Source organism: Ostrinia furnacalis, unplaced genomic scaffold (assembly GCF_004193835.3).
Source record: "Ostrinia furnacalis isolate ACB-3 unplaced genomic scaffold, ASM419383v2 OfSCF7339, whole genome shotgun sequence".
In the NCBI taxonomy this organism is placed as follows: Eukaryota; Metazoa; Arthropoda; class Insecta; order Lepidoptera; family Crambidae; genus Ostrinia; species Ostrinia furnacalis.
In genome coordinates, this window is record NW_021137578.1 from 256,828 (window position 1) to 279,247 (window position 22,420).

At 35.3% G+C, this 22,420-nt stretch overlaps 1 protein-coding gene across 1 annotated transcript in view; it reads right to left on the reverse strand.

Moving 5' to 3' along the window:
- Positions 1-11,997, reverse strand: part of Fas1 (fasciclin 1 Fas1 domain-containing) — a 56,321-nt gene extending 44,324 nt beyond the window's left edge. Inside the window, exon 1 of the mRNA XM_028319927.1 lies at positions 11,893-11,997. Within this exon, the coding sequence (XP_028175728.1) occupies positions 11,893-11,997 (105 nt within the window). The remainder of the gene's footprint in view (positions 1-11,892) is intronic.
- Positions 11,998-22,420: the final 10,423 nt, after the last annotated feature.

The window sequence follows — 22,420 nt, forward strand, 5'->3', positions numbered from 1 at the left end:
AGTGAGCAAGAAATACGTAAATATTTACAAAGCGCCCTTTTTATTTAAACTTCTATGTGATGTAAAATATTTTGAAGTTTATTTAGCGTTTCACAAAGTTACCTACCACTTAAAAAATAACACTGATTACTATGATGATGCTTGACAAATATAACAATTTAGGCCGCTTCATACCTACATAAGTGACATACCTACGTCACAAATGGGTAGTAACAATCATTGGATGTCCCACATCATGTAATCCAACACCAAGCTCAAATCATTGCCGTTGAGAGGAAGCTCAAATGGAATTAAACTGTCCGTTGATTGACGAAGGGACCCGTTGTCCACAATAATTACCTCGGAGGAAGCGGGTAAGATGATCATGATGCATGGTACAAGATTTTTTGTTTCATTCTTTTCCTTTATCAGTTTTAATATTATCAACAGAATCGTTGTGAGTTACTTACGGCTCAAAAGTAGTCTTATTGGAAAAGTACCACAAGATGCTCAGTAAAAAGCGAGGGGTAATCCCCTTGAGTAGATAAGAGCGGATTTTGAAGACAGACATAGAAAGAAATAAACTGGAATTGCGTGCTGGGTGACACATTCTCATGGGATGCCTTCCTTTCATTCCTTCATGCATCCAATTGGAATCCACGCAATAGATACATTCAAAGTATGAAAAAATCTATAAAGTTGTTATAAATCGGCAAATGAAGTAATTGTAGAGCGGCTCCTTTAATTTCTTAAAGAGCTAAAGACAATCATTGAACTAGTTAGAATAATCGCCGCAACAAACTCAGTAATCTGTTCAGTGATCAAGACTGAGCATGCAAAGATCCACTTACTCCATCTTATGGGATTCATAGGGTACCAGTGTAGTTGAAAGCTTTGTAGAGTTTGCTTGAGTATTAGACTTTTAATGTTTTTCAATAACCCTAACATTGTTGCAGCATTATCGCATCCAAAGATATCATTGTCTAGAGCAGTAAGGTAAATATTTGTATAGAGTCAAAACTGGTTTATGATCTATAAATAGCTGGTTCTCAAGAACGCATGAGATGCAATTGGGCCACAAAACTGCCATGATGGAGGCAAGCGGATGCAATCATTTAAGACCGACTGCTCTTATGTAAGTCGACTTGTATCTTTCCTTTTAATTTGCAGTCGTCTGCCGTTATTGGCAATAGAGGTCACTTTGTTTGCCGGGTTTCAAGTTTAACGTTCATGACATGACCGTGAATTATGATCCACCCACTTCATTGATTTGCGTTTCATTTAATCCGCGCACGTTATACATATTTCATTACATAATAAATAAATTGGATTACTTATAATATTTATCTGGTATGCTTCTGTTTACCTATTGATGGTGACTTGGTACATTAAAGACTTAAAGTCACCCCAATTTGTAAAATTACAAAGTTCCAGTCTCTACTTTTAATCAGTTTCATTTTGCAATTAAATAGCCCATCTTGGTTGGTAAACTGCTATAAAATGAAAACTTTATTGCACTCGCCATAAATACGACGTTGATAAATTATATTAGTTATTTTATTAAGATATAAAATATAAAACTAAGTCGACACTTTCTCGAGTCTCCAAAGCGGATAAACCTAATAGAGAATGCGACAGAAACGAAGTGAAGTGTGTTAGAGACAGGATTATAACAACTTAGGTGTGTTACTACCCGAGAAATATGAAATTAAATGGATTCTTGATAGAATTTTAAAATGTTATTTTCCCCATATACATTGTTTGTTAAATAAATCACTCAAATTAGGTAAAAAAATGTAAATTAAACGTTTACGAAAAGTATCGATACTTATAAACTTCAAAGAAGTAAAAGCTGCTTGGACAAAATAGAATAAGATAATTCTTCGAAAAAGTCATTAGGCTTATACCTAAATATTTTTTTCGGGGAAAGATTATTTTTTTGATAGCTAATCATGAGACATTATCGTTACTCATTAAAAGACTTTATTTTAGATAGGTACACTAGCAACCAATTTGGACTGTTTATCACACACTTCAACCCTCATCACCTTTTATAATTTAATGTAAAGATTTATTATGTAAATAAAGGACATTAAGTAAGTATTAGTTGAAAATATTGTGCGTAAGTTACAGTTTTTTTTTTCTTTAACAAGCCCTAAATACACTCGACAGCAAATAAATCGCACCACCCGATAATAAGCACTTTCAAACGTATGCATCCCCACTTGACACCAATATTGTATTGGTACTATTCAAAAGCCTAGTTCTAAACTTCATTTCATTATAGAAAAGGTTTTTACCCCAAAAATGTTTCTTTAGAAGGATCCAGAGTTACTTCTTCAAAATATAGATAGTTACGCTTGAGCCAACTTTTATGGCTATAAAACTGTTAAGTTGGGATTAATCGCTATTCATCTGTTAAAGAGGACACGTGTGATCATTATTTGGTTTTATAACCATAAAATTTGGTCTAATTGATCCCAGAGGTGAACCCTAAGTGAGGTCTTTTTTCAAGTCACATTTATGGTATATGTTAATCATTTATTAAGAAATTAAATATGTTTTTCTTTAAGGATATTTATTGGGCTTTCAAATAACACCAATATTGTTGGGGCACCATTATTGTGTCAAAAGAAAATCTTTAAAGTTCGCGTCGCGTGTGGTGCGATTTATTTGCTGTCGAGTGTAATAACTGACTATATCCAAAGAATTTCCGTATCACATTATTGCAAAAAAAAAAACAAAAGAACAGCGAATGTGATCACAAATTAAAGGACATTGTCAGAAACCGCCTTAGATTCCTGGGCACAGCAGTAAAGTATCAAAATTAATCTCTTACTTTTTGAATACTTGAATATTAATTAGATTGTAACGGACACTTGAGGATTAAAAAATGAAATAATAAAAGTATTTTATATGTATTCCATAATACTATGACGACATCCGGACATTTTAGGGCGTGGCCTGCTCCATATCCTATGAAGTTCCATAATTTGTGTCGATAAAATCTATGTAAAATCGGCACAAGGCAATGCCGTACTTCATTGTTAGGAATCCATGTAATAGTGATGTTGACTGCGGTCATCATAGACAATAAGATACCGATCTTGTAAATAAAATAAATCGTCCAAATTGCTACAGTACGACTAGATTTTAATTAAAAGTTAAAAATATATTGCACGATACTACAAGAAGCTATCTAATGTGTCCAACTGGTCGAAGGTCATGAATAAAATAAAAAGAATTGTGATCATAACACTGATATAGACAATGACAACAATATGGGATCATCTTTAATATATCTGTTACAGTTTCAAAATTCGATGAAAAATCCAATGCCGCTTAAAGTGAGAGAAATGTCTAAAGTTCTAATAGAATTGAAAGTTTTATTCGCTCAAAATGCTTATAACAATAATTGGTAATACATTTCAAATATTAAGTACCTTTATAATGTATCGATAGAACCAAAATGATATCCTCTCAGCTTGGAAAGGGAAAACCCAGGATTGGGGGAGCGCTCCAGGCAATTTTTAGAACATTTCATAGGTGGTAGTAAATAATATTTATTTTATTATTAAAATTGAATATTTTGATATTGATAAAATTGAATATATCTTTCGATTTAAATACCGAATATTTTTCAATCGATAATAATTATCGAGAATTGTTAATAATATTCAATTAAAAGTTGTTCAATCCCTAGTCATGCATAGACTAAGACGGTAACCATGGAGATAGTTAGTTTGGTAAGTCACGTGTTAAATGTCAAGAGTGGAAAGTAAACATAGGATTCGTGTTATTTATTTACGTGCAAAATGTAAGTAAGTAAATCATAAAAGTGGAACGCCGAGCTATTTCCAAAACCCGTCCAATATTATAATACAATTTGGCTGCGACAACTACAATACAGAACATCTCCCAAATCGATGTGCATAAAATAATATAATACAATACTAGTAAGTAAGAGGTTATGATAACAATTTTGCTATCAATAAGTTTATAGAATTGGTCCGCCAGGAATAATTGTTCTTACATAAAGATTTGTGTCATTTAGAACCTAGAAAGTATTATTTCGGCACTGTTGATCTAACGGCGAACAATGTATGGAGAACGAACATTGTCCTTTATTTTGTCACGGTCCCTCTACAAACGGACAACATGAATTGATAAAAAGGGAAAGTAGCAATCTGACCCCATTTTTATGTGCTTGCGAGTTTTCATGTGTTATAAATATCTACTGGGTCAAAAAGGTCCTTGGAGCATGCAATGCGTACTTCCCTGTGAGCCTAAAAATAAATATACGAAAATAACTTTGCCTAACTAAGTTACGGTAAAAGTAAATTGGTGCAACTCAGCCTAACTCTTTAACAACTGGTTCATTGCGGCGTTAACCATCTATTTGTATTATTATGAATTATTGTATCAGTAAGTGACGAAACAATTCCATTGTCAAAACTTCCTGTTTTGGATGTTACAGATATAGATTAATATTTCAAAACGAACCAGGTCAGGTACTCTGCAGGTCATGCTACTCATTTTTGTAAAATAGCATCTATCACCTCCACATAAGATACACAGTGTTTAGCTTGGTTTGCTGTTGTCTGAACAAAATGCGAGTCAGTATGTCGCAAACAAAAAGCAATATTTATTATGCACATACACAAACGTGGAGAATAATAGGCTTTTGTATAGTAATGTCCCCAAGGTACGTCTGTACCTACCTCTGTATCTGATATTATTCTTTCTTTCTATTGACATTCTTTGGCCCGTAGTAAATCATACATTGTTCTCTTATCACGGCTCGAAGGTCAATGGAATCAATAATGATTAATATCATAATCATAAAAATTGCTCTTAAAACTACAATTAATATTTGTACATCTCAAATTATGTAAATGAAAGATAGTTAAGTCCATATTATGCTATCAAATTGGTATTTTTTAACTAAGAATAATGCACATAGATAGATAGTTATAAGTATGGTTAATGACAAGACAGTAAACTGTAGAGATAAGCCGTTTGTTTTTAAAATAAAGAAAATCAACATAAAATTATTTATCTTTGTACGTTGTAGATACGTAAAATAAATATGCTCTAATCTAATTACTTACTGTACAGATTTGTTAACCATAGGTACATTTATTATTTTATCATGCAATGAAACAAATGAAAATCCGTTGAACTTAAATCATAATTTTGACATTAGTAAAATTTTAAGTCAGGTTTCTAGCTCAAACAGTATTCATACTGTAAAAAAGTATAGTATTGTACAGGAAAAAACTTATGTTCTATATTCAATTCTGAATTAACCGTATTAATGGTATCTTTAGGTAGACTATCAACTATTTTTATACACCCTCTAATTGTTTTTTTGTCGAGCCATCTCCTTATTTATTTTATTTCTATTTATTCTTACAGCAAATCGTTAATCTGTGTTCCGCTCGGAGGAGTAAGAAGAGAGTAATTACAGGCACTCGAGTCCGGAGGATAGACGACGCTCTGGCCTGTCAGGGGGAGTGCACAATGGAGGCACATCTAGTAGGGAACACCATCACGTTGTTGATTTTTGGAAACCTATTAACTCTCGGCGAGCTCGCAACAGCGCGTATTTGTTAGCTTGAGACTTGAACTAAAAGTGCACACTGCAATGAGCTTCCTAGTAGTACTGAAAAAAATGTTTCGTTACTGCTTACACAAATGAGTGACTTGTGAACTGGAGTTAACCTATAACCAAACCAGGTTTAGCTCACTAAAAATACTTTTTTTATTTTTTACAAAAGTTCCTTATAACCATAGTACCTAGTTAAGTAGTAGTAACCTCCACTTCGCTAGTCACTCATTTGTGTAAGCAGTAGCCAAACTATTTTTTTTAGTGTAATAATTTCTAGTGACCGACCGAATATTCGTTTTCGTTTTCGTTTTCGGCCATTTTCGGCCAAAAAATGGACATTCGGCCATATTTTCGTTTTCGGCCAAAAACCAGCCGAAGCTTCGGCCAAACCGAATATCAGAAATACGTGAATAAGATGGTGACGTTTATCGTTACGATATCTTCGGGAGTGAATCTGGTGCACTCATGGTTCCAAACAGACTTGAACGGACGCGGTATTGTCACACTCTTTTGAAGTTGTGAAGTGAGGTTACGTTGTAAAGGGTGTCCAGCGAGAATTTTCCAAGTTCAAAATTGAATACAATAAAACCAAAGAGTTTTCATTAAGTTTAATTGTTTCAAAATAGAGTCTAATGCGGATTTGAAATACGCCATGAGTCAATGGTCGGGAGCCTACAGAGCGTTCGCAGTTGAGCAATAAGAATTTGAAAAGTATTGTCGAATGATCGATGAATGTCTGATACCACAACTGCAACTGCATCCCGGTCAACTACGTAACTCTATTTCAGCAAGGTGTCTCCCCACACATGGAGAGCACCTCGATGGAGACACTGAGGACTATTTTTTCTTTTTTTTTTTCAAATAAGTGATTAGCAAGTACAGAGACATACCCTAGCCGCCTCGGTCACCAGATCTCACACCATGCGACTTTTTTTGTGGGGATATCTCAAGTCAAAAGTTTACAGCAAAAAATCCTTAAATCATTCAGGTTCTGTAAGAAAATATCCGCCGTAAAGTTGCAGGAAAATTATTAGCGCGATTTGCTCTCGCATAGTTGCGAATGTAAGGATCCGGCTGTGAGAGTGCCTAAGATTAAGTAAAACGGGCATCATTTAAAAGATATTGCCTTTAAAAATTAAATCCGCATTGTTAAACTCCAGTTTGCATTAGTAATAAATAATAAAAAATCATTAATTTATTTGGAAAATTCCCACTGGACACCCTTTATTTTTTCTTCACTTCCCAATATTTCAATATACACCGGAAATAATATTCTACTAAGAATTCATGATTAATTTTTTTGTGTTTTAATGCCGGTTTTCTTAAATCAATCCTTATCAAAATGAACTGTCAAACGTCAATATGTTTTTGGTCAAAACAATAACGGTTTTCAAAGTTTTTACATAATTATTCAGATTGAAATTTGAGAGTTGAAGGTCATTTTCGTTTTCGTTTTCGTTTTCGGCCGAAAATGAGACTGCAGCCGAAGCTTCGTTTTCGTTTCCGTTTTCGGCTGAAAATCTATATTCGGTCGGACACTAATAATTTCCAAAACGTCGACAATGTCACAACTCTCCTCGGTCTCCCCTCGTCCACGTATGAAATAGGGCAGTGCCCACGAACTTGAGTACGGATGGTTTTCCTTCTTCGCTACACTCTTGATAGAGTGAGTGAGTGGTCGTCACACCTGGTTTGATGGCAAGCTTCACAATCCGTCGCCATTCTTCCCGTATTGCGGCCTTTCTTGTTCATACGTGGAATCACAGAGCATGGAATCGCCGCGCCCGCGCCGCCAGCTCCGGCACGGCGATTTCATGCTCTATGCGTGGAATAGACCATTTTTGACCTTGACCTGATCAGTCCGACGCATGGCGACCACGTGCTCTTGTGCCTTCCACTGCACGACAAGTCGTTTCACAGATGTAGGAGATGTTAGTCAATATTTTATTTATTGCAATTAACTTTGATTCTGTCTATGGTTGACTATGTTCGACCATTTGACAGCGTATAACAGCATTGGTAAAGTTTATAGCTTGAAACTATCGTGTGACAATGATATCCACATTATTTTCAGGTATATTCTTCATATTTATACAATTTTCACCTGGAAAATAATACGTAATTCAGGGCTTTCGAAGACAGACGCCCATACACAATCTGGTTGTATCTAGAAAAGCTAGCTAAACTACATATGTAGTTGGCTGGGTGGGTGTATAAATTCGAAGAGATGTCATCTTAAGCATTATTAATGACTGAAATGTGTTTATACGAGCAAAATTTATTCACTTACGTATTTCATTTTATTAAGTTAAAGTAAAAAAACTTCGAGTTTTTGAATCCTTAACACTAATTACGCGTTAGTCTACTGGACGCGCCTCTAATGCGGCAGGTGTTCAAAGCCGGACCCGCCTATATCTAGTAGGGTCCCGCAAACTAAGAAACGAACCTGTGGGATTAATGCTACTCGTACCAACCTCGATTCCGACCCTCGATAGCAAAATGACTAACGGCCTGCAAATTAGAGGTTTCCATTACTCTCTATCCAATTAACGTTGTAATAGGCAATAATTTTGCTCTCGATCCAACATTTGATTCATAATTCGTCAGGCTTTGGGCTCAGATTGGACCCAGGCAATCAGTCACACTTACAGTGATCAAGGTTAATCGTACCCGACCGCTGGTGACCGCGATTCACACCCACGGGTTCATAACATCTCATTTTAAAACAAAGGCCGTTTTTAAAATTGTTCCGTTTATTGCCAACAGTCATCGTCGTACGGAACCCCGACATTTTTTAAACTCAAATGGGTCCAACCTACCCATCATTTACAAAAAACAACTGACGAATATTATGTAACATACACCTGCAGTGATCCCTTTAATATTAGTCGAACAATTTAAGAAACGTAAAAATTGTGCAATGATGATAGCATTTAGAGAACATTGCATACAGACTTAGTCATACGGTAGCTACATAAACATCTATTTACATTGTGTATTGTCCTACCTACCAGAGAATTGAGCTTAGAACTTTATGTAGTCGAGAGAGCCTCACTCTTTTAGCACTACACCACGAATTAATTTATTTCATTGGTGACGAGTGATCCCAGTTTAATACAAAACAAAATAACAATAAACGTCACTACAAAGTACTGCTGCAGTATTCCCAACAAAGTAATAAGTGTCACAGGAAAAAATCAAATAAAACTCTACCTTTCATGTCCGTTTGTGTTTATTCCTTTTTGTCACAGGCCATAAGATTACGTTATACAAATATAAAACGAGAAAATTAATGTAACACCGTTGTAAGAAAACAAAGTACAAGTACAAACACGTCCGTCCTGGGACCCGCATTATCCCGATGTGGGTTAAGCCAAGTTGAGGTCAAAACGCCTAAGTAACTAAGCAAACATGATGCTATGTGCCCTACATTTGATGTTAATAGGGTACCTCAAAGTACCACAAACCCCATCAAATCACGGCACAGAAGAAAATAGTGGTCATTTATTTCCGTTTATGCACGCTCTTATTATTGCGCAAAAAATGGATATCGCTCTAGGAAAAGATTCAGTGTGCAAAAAATGAGTCGAGTGGCATAAACAAGGTTTCATCTCTTGGTTTCTTATATTAAGAAAATTGTCCGCACTTAATCTGAGTCTTAATGAACGTCAGGAGATAAATAATAGTCGGGAACGAATCCTGCTGAGATGATATGCGACAGCAGCAAAAAGGCTTCATAAGCCTTTCCTTATTTAATAAGAAAAACTAAAGTGTGTTTCCTCATTATTAAGCTCCTCCAGAAACAATATTTTTATTGTATGCTGTAATGCACCTTGTGTAAAGTACACAAGGTCTGTTACAAAGAGGTTCTCACATAGGATTTAAAGGTACCTATCATTGGTATTTGGTATCATGTATACTGAAAATATCTCTGTGATTGATCTTTGTGGAAGATAAATAAAGTTACTATTTATTACTCAAGGAACATACCTACTATTTCTTGATAGTATGTACTTAAAATATTTTGTTTTATTTTATTTCAGCACCTTAATCAAGATAAAATTAAATAATAACCTTCTTCCTCACGATAAAAATAACCAATTAACTTATCCCGTAATAGCAAAAAATTAAAAAGATTTAAGTTATAATTTTTGCAAGAAGAATTTGAATTTGTAAATTAAAGAATCAAGATAATTTAAAACCAGCATTAGAGTTTCAATTAAGAAGTTAGCAGGTACACCTACAAACTTTATTAATATTTTATGATATCAAATCTCTGAGCTTACGGTGTATCCATTGAAAGCTTGGTTTTTAAACAAGCTTTTATTAAAATCCCACTCCTATGAGTCTTAAAAGCTTTTATGGTAGCACTCAATACAATACATACCCAAATCATTTATTTATTTTTAGAATTCATTATTTATCTATTAAATCGCGTGTATTTTAACTTTACATCAATTTTTTCATGTAAAGTTAAAATGTGACATTCTCTATCAGTCCGTTTAAGAGGATACAGTTATGTACTAGTCTGTAGAAGGATATACTCGTAGTTATTAAAAATTCATTGCCCACATAAGTTTATAGACCTATAGTATTATATTATCCGGACCTCTAGCTTCCTCGTATAATCTTCCTAGCCAATTACTTAGTCTAAGTAAGATACAGCCCTGCTTTCGGACTACGAATTTCTGACGAGCTTAAATCGAGCTTAGAGAACAAAATGGCCGTTATAAAGATTTCAATTGGCCATTGAATAAAGTTATTCTTGCTGTACCTGCACTAAGGCTGAGTTGCACCATCTACCTTTAACCGTAATTTTAACGATAACACGTGTTTTTTGTATGGAGGTTGACAGATTTTTGACGTTTTTTAAAGTTAAAGTAAGATGGTGCATTCCAGCCTTAGTAAATGCACGATAATGGCCAATGGTTTTTGATAGATTTATGCTCTTTCGCTGCAGCTTCAGCTGTTCTATTAACTTCAGCAGTTAGCAAATCAGCGAAATAAGCCTCGTTTAAACGTCGAGAGTAGTCGGTCTCTTATTAACGATGAATGAAAGTACCCCTTATTTTCTTTATACTTTATACCTATAGAGTCTGGTACTCGTTCCAAAAAGATTTACTCATACGCATTTAGAAAAATGACAAAATATGTAACAAGAACTGATGATTAGCCGTCTTGTTAGAAACTAACTCAAAAGTCAATTTGAATAAAATTGATGATGGAATTTTGAGACGGTGTGCTAAGGGTACTTTGTCGTTATAGCTACAGAAAATTGTTCTTCAAACACTGATCTCCACTGAAAAAGACGAAGAGATTACCGATATCCAATCAATCGACCCAGTTTTTGACGAGGATTTAAAGACCAATGCCTACTAGAAATGTAAGAGTTCCCAACAGACTCTCCTCGATACAATTCGTAGGAAAGTCTAATAAGAATATCAAAGCACATTATTAAACAGCGAAGGATTTGGAATTTGTATCCACGAAACACTAAGCAGTTCACATAAATAGAATCATATCTATTACCTACTCACTTCGGGTTACGAAAATTGGCATCATCCTATAAGAAAAACCGGTTTGAAAATCCCTTTTATATTATTTTCTTGTCATTCATTACTTTTTGTACATTAATATGGCAATCAAAGGCTAAATCTAAGTAACATGCAAATATGAATGCAAAACAAGTGAAAATTATGCGTATTAATCATGGGGAAAAGTAGAAGGGACCCGTTTAGCAGTACCTAAGGTTTGACCCCTCCTGCCTATAAAGTGCACGGTAACAAGTGACTCACTGTCCAGCGCCAGATGGCCAGGGATTACTAATCTCTTTTGCAATAATTAAACACACCTGCTTTCATTAAGTTATGCACATCGAAACAATGCAGTAGTAACTCATATTATTATAACAGCGTTGTTTAACTCGCGGTCAAGTTTCTGCGGTAATGCGAAAAGCCTCAGAAACTTGCGTAACTAGACGTAGAGCCGGTAGAGTCGATTATAGGTTAGTCTTGCATGAGTAATTTATTTATATGAGTACTGGAAATAGTCACTCGAAGCTATGCGGAGACTTTGAATATAAAACTGTAAAACTGTTACTTAGTTTGGTATGCGAAAACTGGGAGTGAATTAGCACTTTGATTAACTTTACTATTTTGACTTGCTTGGAAAAAATCATGCAGTTTTGACAGTTACTTTAAATAATCCAACTATAAACAACAGAATCAAAAGTAGAGCAAAGAGTGCAAAGAGCGTTGAAACTGTAAACAAAGTAACTCCGAGCGTTCGAAAGTTTCAAATACCTGTGACAAGTCCGCGTCTTCTCTAAGTTTCTCGGCGATGGTCATTTTCCTGTCGGCGGCGACTATGCCGGCGCACATCACTAAGAACCACACTAGTCCACCCATGATGAGCACAAGTAATCCGTGAATGTCACAAGTTGTTCACAACACTCGCGGGCCTCATCGGCGGAGGGCGATCACACGCGTGGAACGGAGGAACGCGCGGCGTCGAATGACGGATGACGGGCCCGCCCGACCCGATCACCCGACCCTTCCACTGCGTGCGTCCCGCGGCCGTTAACAAAAACTGGTCATCCTACTCCTCCGTAAAAACCGCCGTTGCCGTTCAAAAAGCAAAAGTGACATAACGATGCATTAGTAACACAATAATCACAAAAGGATTCGAGATGTTATCTGGAAGGAATGTATTGCGTGCGCTTCAATCGGACGCTCTCGAATTGTGAGAGGCATTATAATGGACTTTAGAGAACGTTGATTAATATGCACAATACTCTGCATACTGCATTGCAGTTAGTATCAAGAAATATACAATACTTACTTTAAAATAGGATAACAAAGTTATAATATCACTACTAACTACTATGAGTAGAATTTCTTATTTAAATGCATTAATTTGGGAAGGACGAAACAACGATTAGATTTCAATCTTACAAGCATCAAACGGGTCAAGAAAGGCCACTACTGTAGGTAGATACACAGTAGAGTCGTATTAATCAGGCACAATCAGTCAAGTCAAACAGGAACCTATAGGATTTATTTGCAAACCAATCCACACCCAACCGTTGTAAGCGTGCTAACGATTGACGAGCATATTCATTCATTTCAGGTAATTGAGGGCATTTAGCCACCTCATTTTAAAGCACTTACCAAATAATTTTGTACACAGGAAAATAGTTATCAGGGGACCTTGCCGTGACAACACGTTACACCTATTTCTAATCTTTATAAAGAAAGTAATGGTACACAAAATTAACGTGATCTGTAACCGTATATGGCTATAGCCTCAATACTCAACTATTCGAGAAAATCCTCTTACAATACTTAGTACTGGAATAAAGTTTCGACTGCTTATAAAACTTTCAAACGTGCCGTAATATCTGACAATACCCGTCAGTCATACACATCTTAGTTCTAGAATTACCGTACTTACCTACTTATTCAACTTTGTTGATAGGTACTTCCAAACTAGATAACTAAAACCTAAAACTCAGAATAATAAAAATATTGCATTTCCTACCGGATTTCAGAATTAGATTTTCAGTATTTTTATGGAAAAATTAATGATATTTTTTATCCAATAACAAATAGTCCTGTAATTAAGTACCTATTTTATTGTGTCTCTGAAAATGCTCTACTTATTTGAATACATGACACATAGTGCTTATCTATTTAATACTCATACTTACGACAATCTTAATATACTTTATGCAAATATATTCAAATTTTCCTTACATATCTTTGACTCGAATTCATAAACCTAAGAGCTACTTAGTCCTTGGGAAAATTGTATTTCATATTAGGTACTTAAATAATTATCAAGAGCTTTAATGGGCAATATTTCGTCGCTAGGACTCAGAAATGTATCTTTTTTGACAGCACTTTCGAGAATATGTAGCTTAGAATATCGATATAACTAACCAAGTTAGGGAGATATGGCTCATTCGAAATATAATTATCCATCCAGTCTCAGTAAAAAAAAAACTTCTAATAAAATAGAACAGGACAGAGCTTGAAAGCAAAGGCTACTTCTGTAACAAAACATGAATGATTTTGCCAAAATCTATTCGGTTAAGATATTTGAGACAAGTCAAAAACAATTTCTCTTCATTTCTACTGCAAACAGCCACGGACTGGAACTCCTACCTGTCAATGTAGGAATGATTAAATTACTGGATAGGCAATCGTACTTCTACATTTAGAATCTTAATAACACATCAAGATTGTAGACTAAAATACCTGCACATTAATGTGAAAAACTGCTAAATTGCTTGTCATATCATGGGGCTCTACATAACCATTATCTCTTTAACTTTGCCGCTCTATAACTTCGGCAGCCGGTAGCTAGTTAAATCAACCCCGTCCAAGCCGTGTCGAGAATGTTAGGATATTGGGAGTTATAATAACCGACGTGTTTTTGTTTGGACAGTCTTTACCTGGGACCCTGGCTCCGGCAAACGTGACGAGCACGCATTAACGGCCGTTGTTGCCTGTCCCTTTCATGTTAACCCGTGATTCAAACATGATTGTGTTCACAATCAGAATGTTTGAATATCAACAGTTAATGTGATGAAGTAGGCACGTATTTTGAATAGTGCCTGTGCACTTTTTTTCAGAAATCATTGTTAAATTAAAAGTGTTTTAAATGTATTTTTTACAGCAAGCGCAAATTAGGCCTACAATAAATAAACAATACGTTTATTTCAAATGAAACATCAGTTTTTTATAATATTCTACAACATCAAATTGTTTTGTCGAAATAATATGTCATGTACTAATCAGATGTTTCGATATCATTTTATTTACATAATTCAATACATAAAAATTAAAAATATTTCATGTTCGCTATTCGTAAATGTGCCGTTCGTCGATATTTATATTTTAGCTTTTATATGTACCTGTTACACTTAGGTATTACTATTTTTTAGAGTTCAGGCTTAAGGCACAGGTCCCAGCTCGAGCGAAGCTAACTTTGTTTCTAACTATGCGAGTGTATGAACTTACGATCTATTCAATACTAGCTTTCCGCCCGCGGCTTCGCCCGCGTGGAATTTTGTCTGTCACAGAAAAACAATATCGCGCGCGTATTTGCTCACCGTTTAGACCTACCCTGGACTACGACAAACATTTTAAAACCAAAATTAGCTCAATCGGCTCAGTCGTTCTCGAGTTTTAATCAGACTAACGAACATCAATTCATTTTTATTTATATAGATTATCAAATCAATAGCAACCTGTCAACCACAAAGGTATACTATGTTATGAGTCTAAGCATCAAAAGTCAGCTACCGAAACATTCTTCAATTACTTTGCATGATGTGGATACATCATGAGGTATCATGTACATGTATGAGGTATCATATTCATATCCTACTTCTACAAATATTATACTGTACATGTGAAAGATTGTGAGGAAGGGTGGTGTTACTCTTTCACTGAAAAACTATTGACGTTGATGAAACGTTACGGTATTGGTTTATACATTAATATAATAGACTGCAAAAATAGGATGTAATTTTAACACTAGTGTCAATTAAGTCGGTTTTTCTATGACACTGAATTTCACGACGACGAAGCAGCGGGAAAAGCTAGTGATGTATAAAAAGCCTTTACATGTACGTGAGGAAAGCAGAGCCAAATTAGCTTAGCCCCGGTGTGGCTGGCGCCTAAGGCCACGTAATATCGTCGTCACGTTGTCTAAATCCGACCCCATTTCCCTCGCACTCTCATCAGCGTTCAAAGTAACATAAATATTGTTGTTTGTTTTAACTGCTCGCGAAGATGACGCCCGGGGCACAGGATACATGTTAGGACGATCCCCGCGCCAAACTTTACAAACTGAATCGGCGCGGAATCCGTTTGTATTTTATGTTATTATTAATATTGTTACATTAAACATTCATGTTTGAAAAGTTTTGGGAAAATTATATTGATTATCCACAACGAGGAAGGTCTCTGCCGGATAAAAAGTAACGATCAGGCTAAAGTTAACACGAATCCTTAACCATGAAGCAACTGGCTAGTCTTAACTTCAACTGCCGAAATATGACAATGCCGCTAACATTGTTGCTTTGGTGACAAACTTTGGTAATATTATAGTAGCTAGCCAGGCGAACTTCAAACAAGCCCTATGCCTCATACCGAACCAAATAAGTATTTTTTACTCCAGAATCAAAACCATTTAGCAATGATCACAACTTCTACAGAGTAAAGTCTTTTCTAAGCACCGTTAATCTTTCATCAGTCAATAAACCTAAACTGAAATGGAGTAGACACCTAGCTGTATTAATTTCACTTACGAGCTTTTAGTCGCTTCAGTCCAGCGCTGGGCTAGTTTACAGCCCATTTCCTTCAGCTACTGCAGCGAGCCAGTGCTATCCCTCAGGATTATTGCACACGCTTGGGAGCCCGTATACCGGAGTTATTGTTTGCGCGCTAGGTGGCGCTGGCTTATTAGAATTTCAGCGGAGTCCGCTCTAAGGCGGCTTACAGTAACTCCTTTGAGTTGAACTTTTCGGCCAGACTAAAAGCTGCCGCCGTAACTTCGTTAAAATTCACAAAGACCGCGCCTACACTTCTGGTAGTGTCATTGAATGAAAACCCAAATAAACTGGTCTAGTAAAATATTATTAATTCTTACTTGATAAGTTTAGATATTTTGTACTTAGGCACAGACGACAACCAACACATCAGACTATGTAACTACCTGTAAAATAATTTCTTTGCAAAATATGGAACACTCATTACAATTTCCTTGACGTGCTGTACCTCTAGTAGGAAAAACTTTCGAGTTCGTTTCGTTGCGTATTCAAAGTGTCATCGAAAAATTTTGTATGAAAAATTAAACAGCGCCCCCTATATTATAGCCGCCCTAGGGGGCGCTGTTTAATTTTTCATACAAAATTTTTCGATGACACTTTGAATACGCAACGAAACGAACTCGAAAGTTTTTCCTACTAGAGGTACTGAGGTACCATTTATTTTAAAGAAATGTGTAATTTAATTAATATTTAGTCGATACAAACACATTATTATTATGTACCTACTTATCCAGTTTTAACATTAAAGGCTTTACAAATATCACAATGTCTTATAGGATCAAAGCAAACGTCTCCAAAGGAAAATACTTATTAATAATTAATATACCTAATGATCCTAAAATTGTCTGAACCCAGTTAGGGTTGGTTCTGTTGGCTAGTAATTAAATGTTTGAGTGACTTGACAAATTATTTTAGCTTTTTCGTTAAAACTTTGCTTTGTAAGAAAAATCTAAAGGTTAATTATTATTACGACTTTTTAGTTGTAAACTAACTAAAGGTCGACGCACACCCCACCCAATCTGTCATAGCAAAGTATCCAATGATGGTAACTTTGCACCATATTAATTAAATAAGTATTATCAGCACTTAGCAAGTAAGTAGATAATTACATAGACAGACACATGAAGACGTGACTTGATTTTAATGATATTTAATGCAAAGCACCCGCTAATCATATTTGTGCCACTGCTTAGTTTTTCACTCTACGCCCATTTATATAGACCTATAAAATAGGTACGTCACGTATTTATATTATATGAGCTTGAGGTCGCATCGAATCACAAATTCATACGGCCAAATATAAACTGTTCTTACAAATGGGTATAGGCTAAAGCGCAAGATACATCCATTAGCCTCCAATTATGCTGAGGTTGAGGCACGAATTATTCATAAAATCCACCACAGTGCTATTATGCGACGTCAGGCAGTTAATATTGAAGACGGTCTTCTAATATTACCTTCAACTTGTCCTTCTTTACGTCATTGGCCACTAAATTAACTGATATTATGTATCTAACGCCCAACTTAAAAACACTTGAATTTAATCCCAAGTGCTTTTTCAATAATAAAATTACAAAAATAGATTTTTAATAACTAGTAATAAAATATCTTGTATTGTTTAAGATATCATCTTCATTATTACAGCCACAGGCTACCGAACGTAGGCCTCCCCCGATGATTGTGTTATTAAACAAAATCTTTATGGATTTTTCCACATTTCTTGATAAACACAATAATAAAATCTATTAGTTTTGTCTACAAAATCTGGGTAATACAATTCAAGTTACAAAGACTATTTCTAAAAATCTTAGGCTGGGTTGCACCATCATACTTTTACTTTAACCACAGATAATATAATACTCTTTAACAAACGTCAAAAATCTGTCAATCTCCATACAAAAACACTGGTTGTCGTCAAAGTTACGGTCAAAGTTAGGTGGTGCAACTCAGCCTTAGACAAATATAATAACAATTCATGGAAAATTATTTTCTAGAAATAGGTACGTACCTAAATGTCACAATGAAGGACAAAAAGGACTACTTTTTGCGTGTCTTATTTAGTGCGAGTTTCGGCCTGCGGTTTCACCCGCGTGGATTTTTGTCTGTCACAAAAAGTATTCTTTGCGTCCAAAAACACAGCCGTAAAAGCTCAACTATTCTGAAACACCATTTACTTTTATTTTTTGCTAAAGGGTAGGGAAAGTTACGAAAATAATGTTTTCCATACAAACTGTTATCAAAGATTTTTCAGCAGTAAAGCCTTTAAAGGAGAAATTAACAGACATATTTACGCACGTATTTATTAGATTGGTATATGTGGAAAAACAAGTAATAAACACAACATGAACATAAGTAAACATTCAGAAAATAAGCTCTTACGTGGAAAGGATTAGGACAATTGTTTTATTATGAACGAGTTTGAAGTAAGGTGGGTGAACCGAGCCGACACGAGTACCAAGATAATTAATTACGTAAATAACCGCATACTAGCACAGAATACCCAAACAACGCATCTTACGCGTTCTAAACCGGGCACGTTTAAATTTGGCGACAAAAGGGCCATTTTAACAACGCGCCGTCACCGCCGTCGGAGACAAAGGCCGAGTTTTCATGTAAAGTAGATATTTATCCACTAATGCAAAGAGAGAGAAGTCAAACTCGTAATTAGCTGATGAAAGTTTAGCAGCTTGCTCTTGGCAGCTAATTTTAGCGGAATACAAATTCAGCTCTGAGAATTCATAAATAAAACAATATACAAAAGAGACATTTCAGGTCCTAGTTCAATTACGAAGTGATAGGAAATTTACCGAAACTACTAATTGGTATTTAATTATATTAGTATCATTTATTTTCATGAATTCATATGAAGCTTAAAAGCTACATGTAACTTATTAGTAGATATTATATCAGAATTGAATAGCATTCGAAACTTTTACAATAATAAGCAACGCTTTCAATCACTGAATCAAAAGCGATCCACTATCATCGTAATACGAACTCCTGTAAATAATTTTACCTTAAGTCTTTTACAGATCCGATTTTGTTCTCTGATACTTTTTTCAATTAATAGGCTGCTTTGTGCGTAATGAATTCCTTTTAATCTGCTACCGAATTTTTAATCGAATCGTATTTTGGCTTTGTCTTTCAAGGCTGGTAATTAACATTCTCTACTTTTATTTAAAAGATCTAATAGCTCTCAGTTTCAGGAGAAGATGAATTAAACAACCGTCTACAGGTCTTAAATTGGTTACTTGATACATTTTTGTCTGGAGTGAGTTCTTCACTCTCAAAGAAAAATCACAGTTTCTCCTCTAAATGTGCTTTGTTATACTTAAACAGATTATAAGTCTCACAAAAACGGCAAGCCTTTAGTATATTAAACTTAGTTGACGCACCCATTAGCTCCATAATTAATTTAATCTTTTCGGCTCTTTGCTTTCCTGCGGTGCGTTAATTGCTATCTCGCGATGACAGCCCGTCATCTAATGAAAATGTAACTCTGAAACTTGGCAAGTGAACAGTTGCTTATTTAGATTCACACGACACGGGTAATGCATAATAAAGTTGTTAGTGAGCGCAGCGACTGGCTCAGCGCCAAATTACGTGTACGCCAACGATAGATATTCAATGATAAAGCCTTCTTTTGGGCAAATGCAAATTTACGAGATATCTTGAGGACATCGCTTACCTATCTTAGTGTTGGTGGAATGTGTCAACTTTGAATAATAGACGCGCCAATAGGTAAAGTTAAAGGCTTAGATTACTAGGGCACTATTTAAGTTGTGAGCCTCGACAACATAACGTGATGTTAGACAACATCTGATACTTTTAATGAAAAGTTTGACATTTTTGACTACAACCTTATTCAAAACTTTTTATCATTTGAGCACGTTTTGTATTATTAACATTGAATTGAAAATTATCTTGACTACAAAAACATGGAATTGACTTGCGGAAATTTTCGTGCGAAGATTTATTATGACTTTCGACGTGGTTAATCAATACAAAACTGAAGCGGTCAGCTAAATTTCACTTTTGGTGATAAAGATCTGTCCTTTACTATTGTAAAACGCTAGTTTGAGAAGTATAATATTGTATGTCATTGGCTCACCAGTGAACTTTGCGAAAGTCGTCCAAAATGACTAATAGTGGCGGAAAACATTGATATTGTCAGAAAAATGGAAGAGAAACCTCGTCATATGATATATCGTATGATTGAGATAATCCTAGGCATTAATTCCACTAGCAGTAATAAATAATTGTATGACCATATTATGGTTAATACGTTTTTTTCTCGCTGGNGTCTTCAGTTTAATAAGGGAAACTGACCAGCATAGTCGAATCGCCATTCGTGACGAAAATGTGAGATTTTACACGTCTCGTCAAACAACTGACTATTTGAACACTTAAAATATGAAATAAACAGGTCCAACGCTACAAAATTCTTGCTTGGAATCTAAACACTTCTTTTGGTACCCATATATTAAAATTAAATGCGTGAACAGCGATTTATGTAGCCAGAAGCAACTGTCGGTGCGGTCAAAAACCATGCTTTGGAGGTGCCTCAAGCTGAGTGGAAAAAATGCTATGAAAAGTGTTTCGGACACATTAAAAAGTACATAAATCATGAAAGACAATACCAATAAACACAATCACTACCATTTTAATAATAAACTACTTTGTTTTCATAGTTAGGCTCACAACTTAAATAGTGTCCCACGTATATCTATCTGAAATAGACTCGGTGTGTTATTCGTAGTCATGTTATGTCATTAGAGATTACATTCACTTATGTTAAATGAAACAAACAAAAGATGTTTAAAAACAAATTTCGCACAATCGCATTTCACAGAAAAAACACCAAACAAGCCTTTCTGCAAGCTTTTACTTTTCACCTGTGTCCGTGTGTAGGTAATGGAATTTTGCAAAACTCATTTGACCCAATTTCCACTGATTCTGATTGATCTGAAATTTTGCATTACTTTGGTTCCCGGAAACTTAAATGCTGTAGGTATTAGTTACGGTAAAGTTTTGAAGAGACAAACACTGTTGTTAAACTTTAAAATAAAACTAAAACATAAGGCTTTGCAGTAAAAGGAATCCACGTATGTATTAATGTGTCCCTAAATTTGTATAATGTAAACAGTAGAAAATGCAAAATCTTTTAGGTGCTACATCCCAGAATTTGTTTGTGTATATGAGCAAATATTTGTTTTCAGTACCTCTAGTACGAAAAACTTTCGAGTTCGTTTCGTTGCGTATTCAAAGTGTCATCGAAAAATTTTGTATGAAAAATTAAACAGCGCCCCCTAGGGCGGCTATAATATAGGGGGCGCTGTTTAATTTTTCATACAAAATTTTTCGATGACACTTTGAATACGCAACGAAACGAACTCGAAAGTTTTTCCTACTAGAGGTACTGAGCGCGAAAATCTCAGCTTCAATATTGTTGGGTGAGAATGCAGTGCAAATCGCCCGAAGGCTCGTATATTGTTGTCGAGTGGAAGCATTAGATTAAAGGGCTCTCGGGTTCAAAAGATTTATGACGGCAATACTGACTCGATTCAGAACGCTTAGAAACCTTTTTAACACAATTGTCACGAAATAACCTTATTTTTGGAATGTTAAACGAGAGTTATTACGAAGGACACATTTAAATCTTCACGGAGGGATTGCTTGAATATGACTTTATGAGACGTGTCATTTATACTGAAGACACATTGTCTATAAAGCATTTTATTTAACCCTTCGTGGGTTTATAAATTCTGAAGATGTTTTGTGTCATTGTGAATTTAAAGGTCATTAAGCAACAGTTCAATACGCTAGACCTTTACAACGTTTTGTAGGGAACAAACGTAACATTATGTAAAAGTGGTCAATCATGTGGAATCAAACATTTTCGGTCTTTAGATAATCTTCTTAAATAGACCTAAAAATAACTATACCTAATACCGTGCCTCAAGCATAGATAGTATTTTAGTGAGGTTTTGATATCTGACCTGAAATATTATTGCCTCCACAAAAGGCGACACTTTCATCATAACAAAAACTCGTTGTCACTATTTATTGGTTCATTGGAGATTTCGTTCCAATTATACCAAACCAATCGGATCGGGCGGAGTAGGATGTTTTATTCATGATGCGTTACTCGTGTTTTGTTTCCAATTGCCTGTTTACTTTGAACGATCGGACACTGAAATTTCGACCTTTAGGTCTTGCACATCAAAGCTTAATCGTTAAAACCTAAAAAACCTTGTTAGTTGATTTAATAAAATTATCAAGAACATAGATAGTATTGGTAGTGCAAGCTTATTTAGGTCGTGTAAATATAAGTACTCATAATGCAGCATATCATGACAAAAAGCAGCCTTTATTCAAATATTATAAACTTGATTTGCTTACAATAATCCTGTCGTCTGCTTTCTAACAGAGTTAATGTTTTTTATCCATGCGGTCCCAAAAGCTGACCAATTTTCCTTTTTAATGCGCGC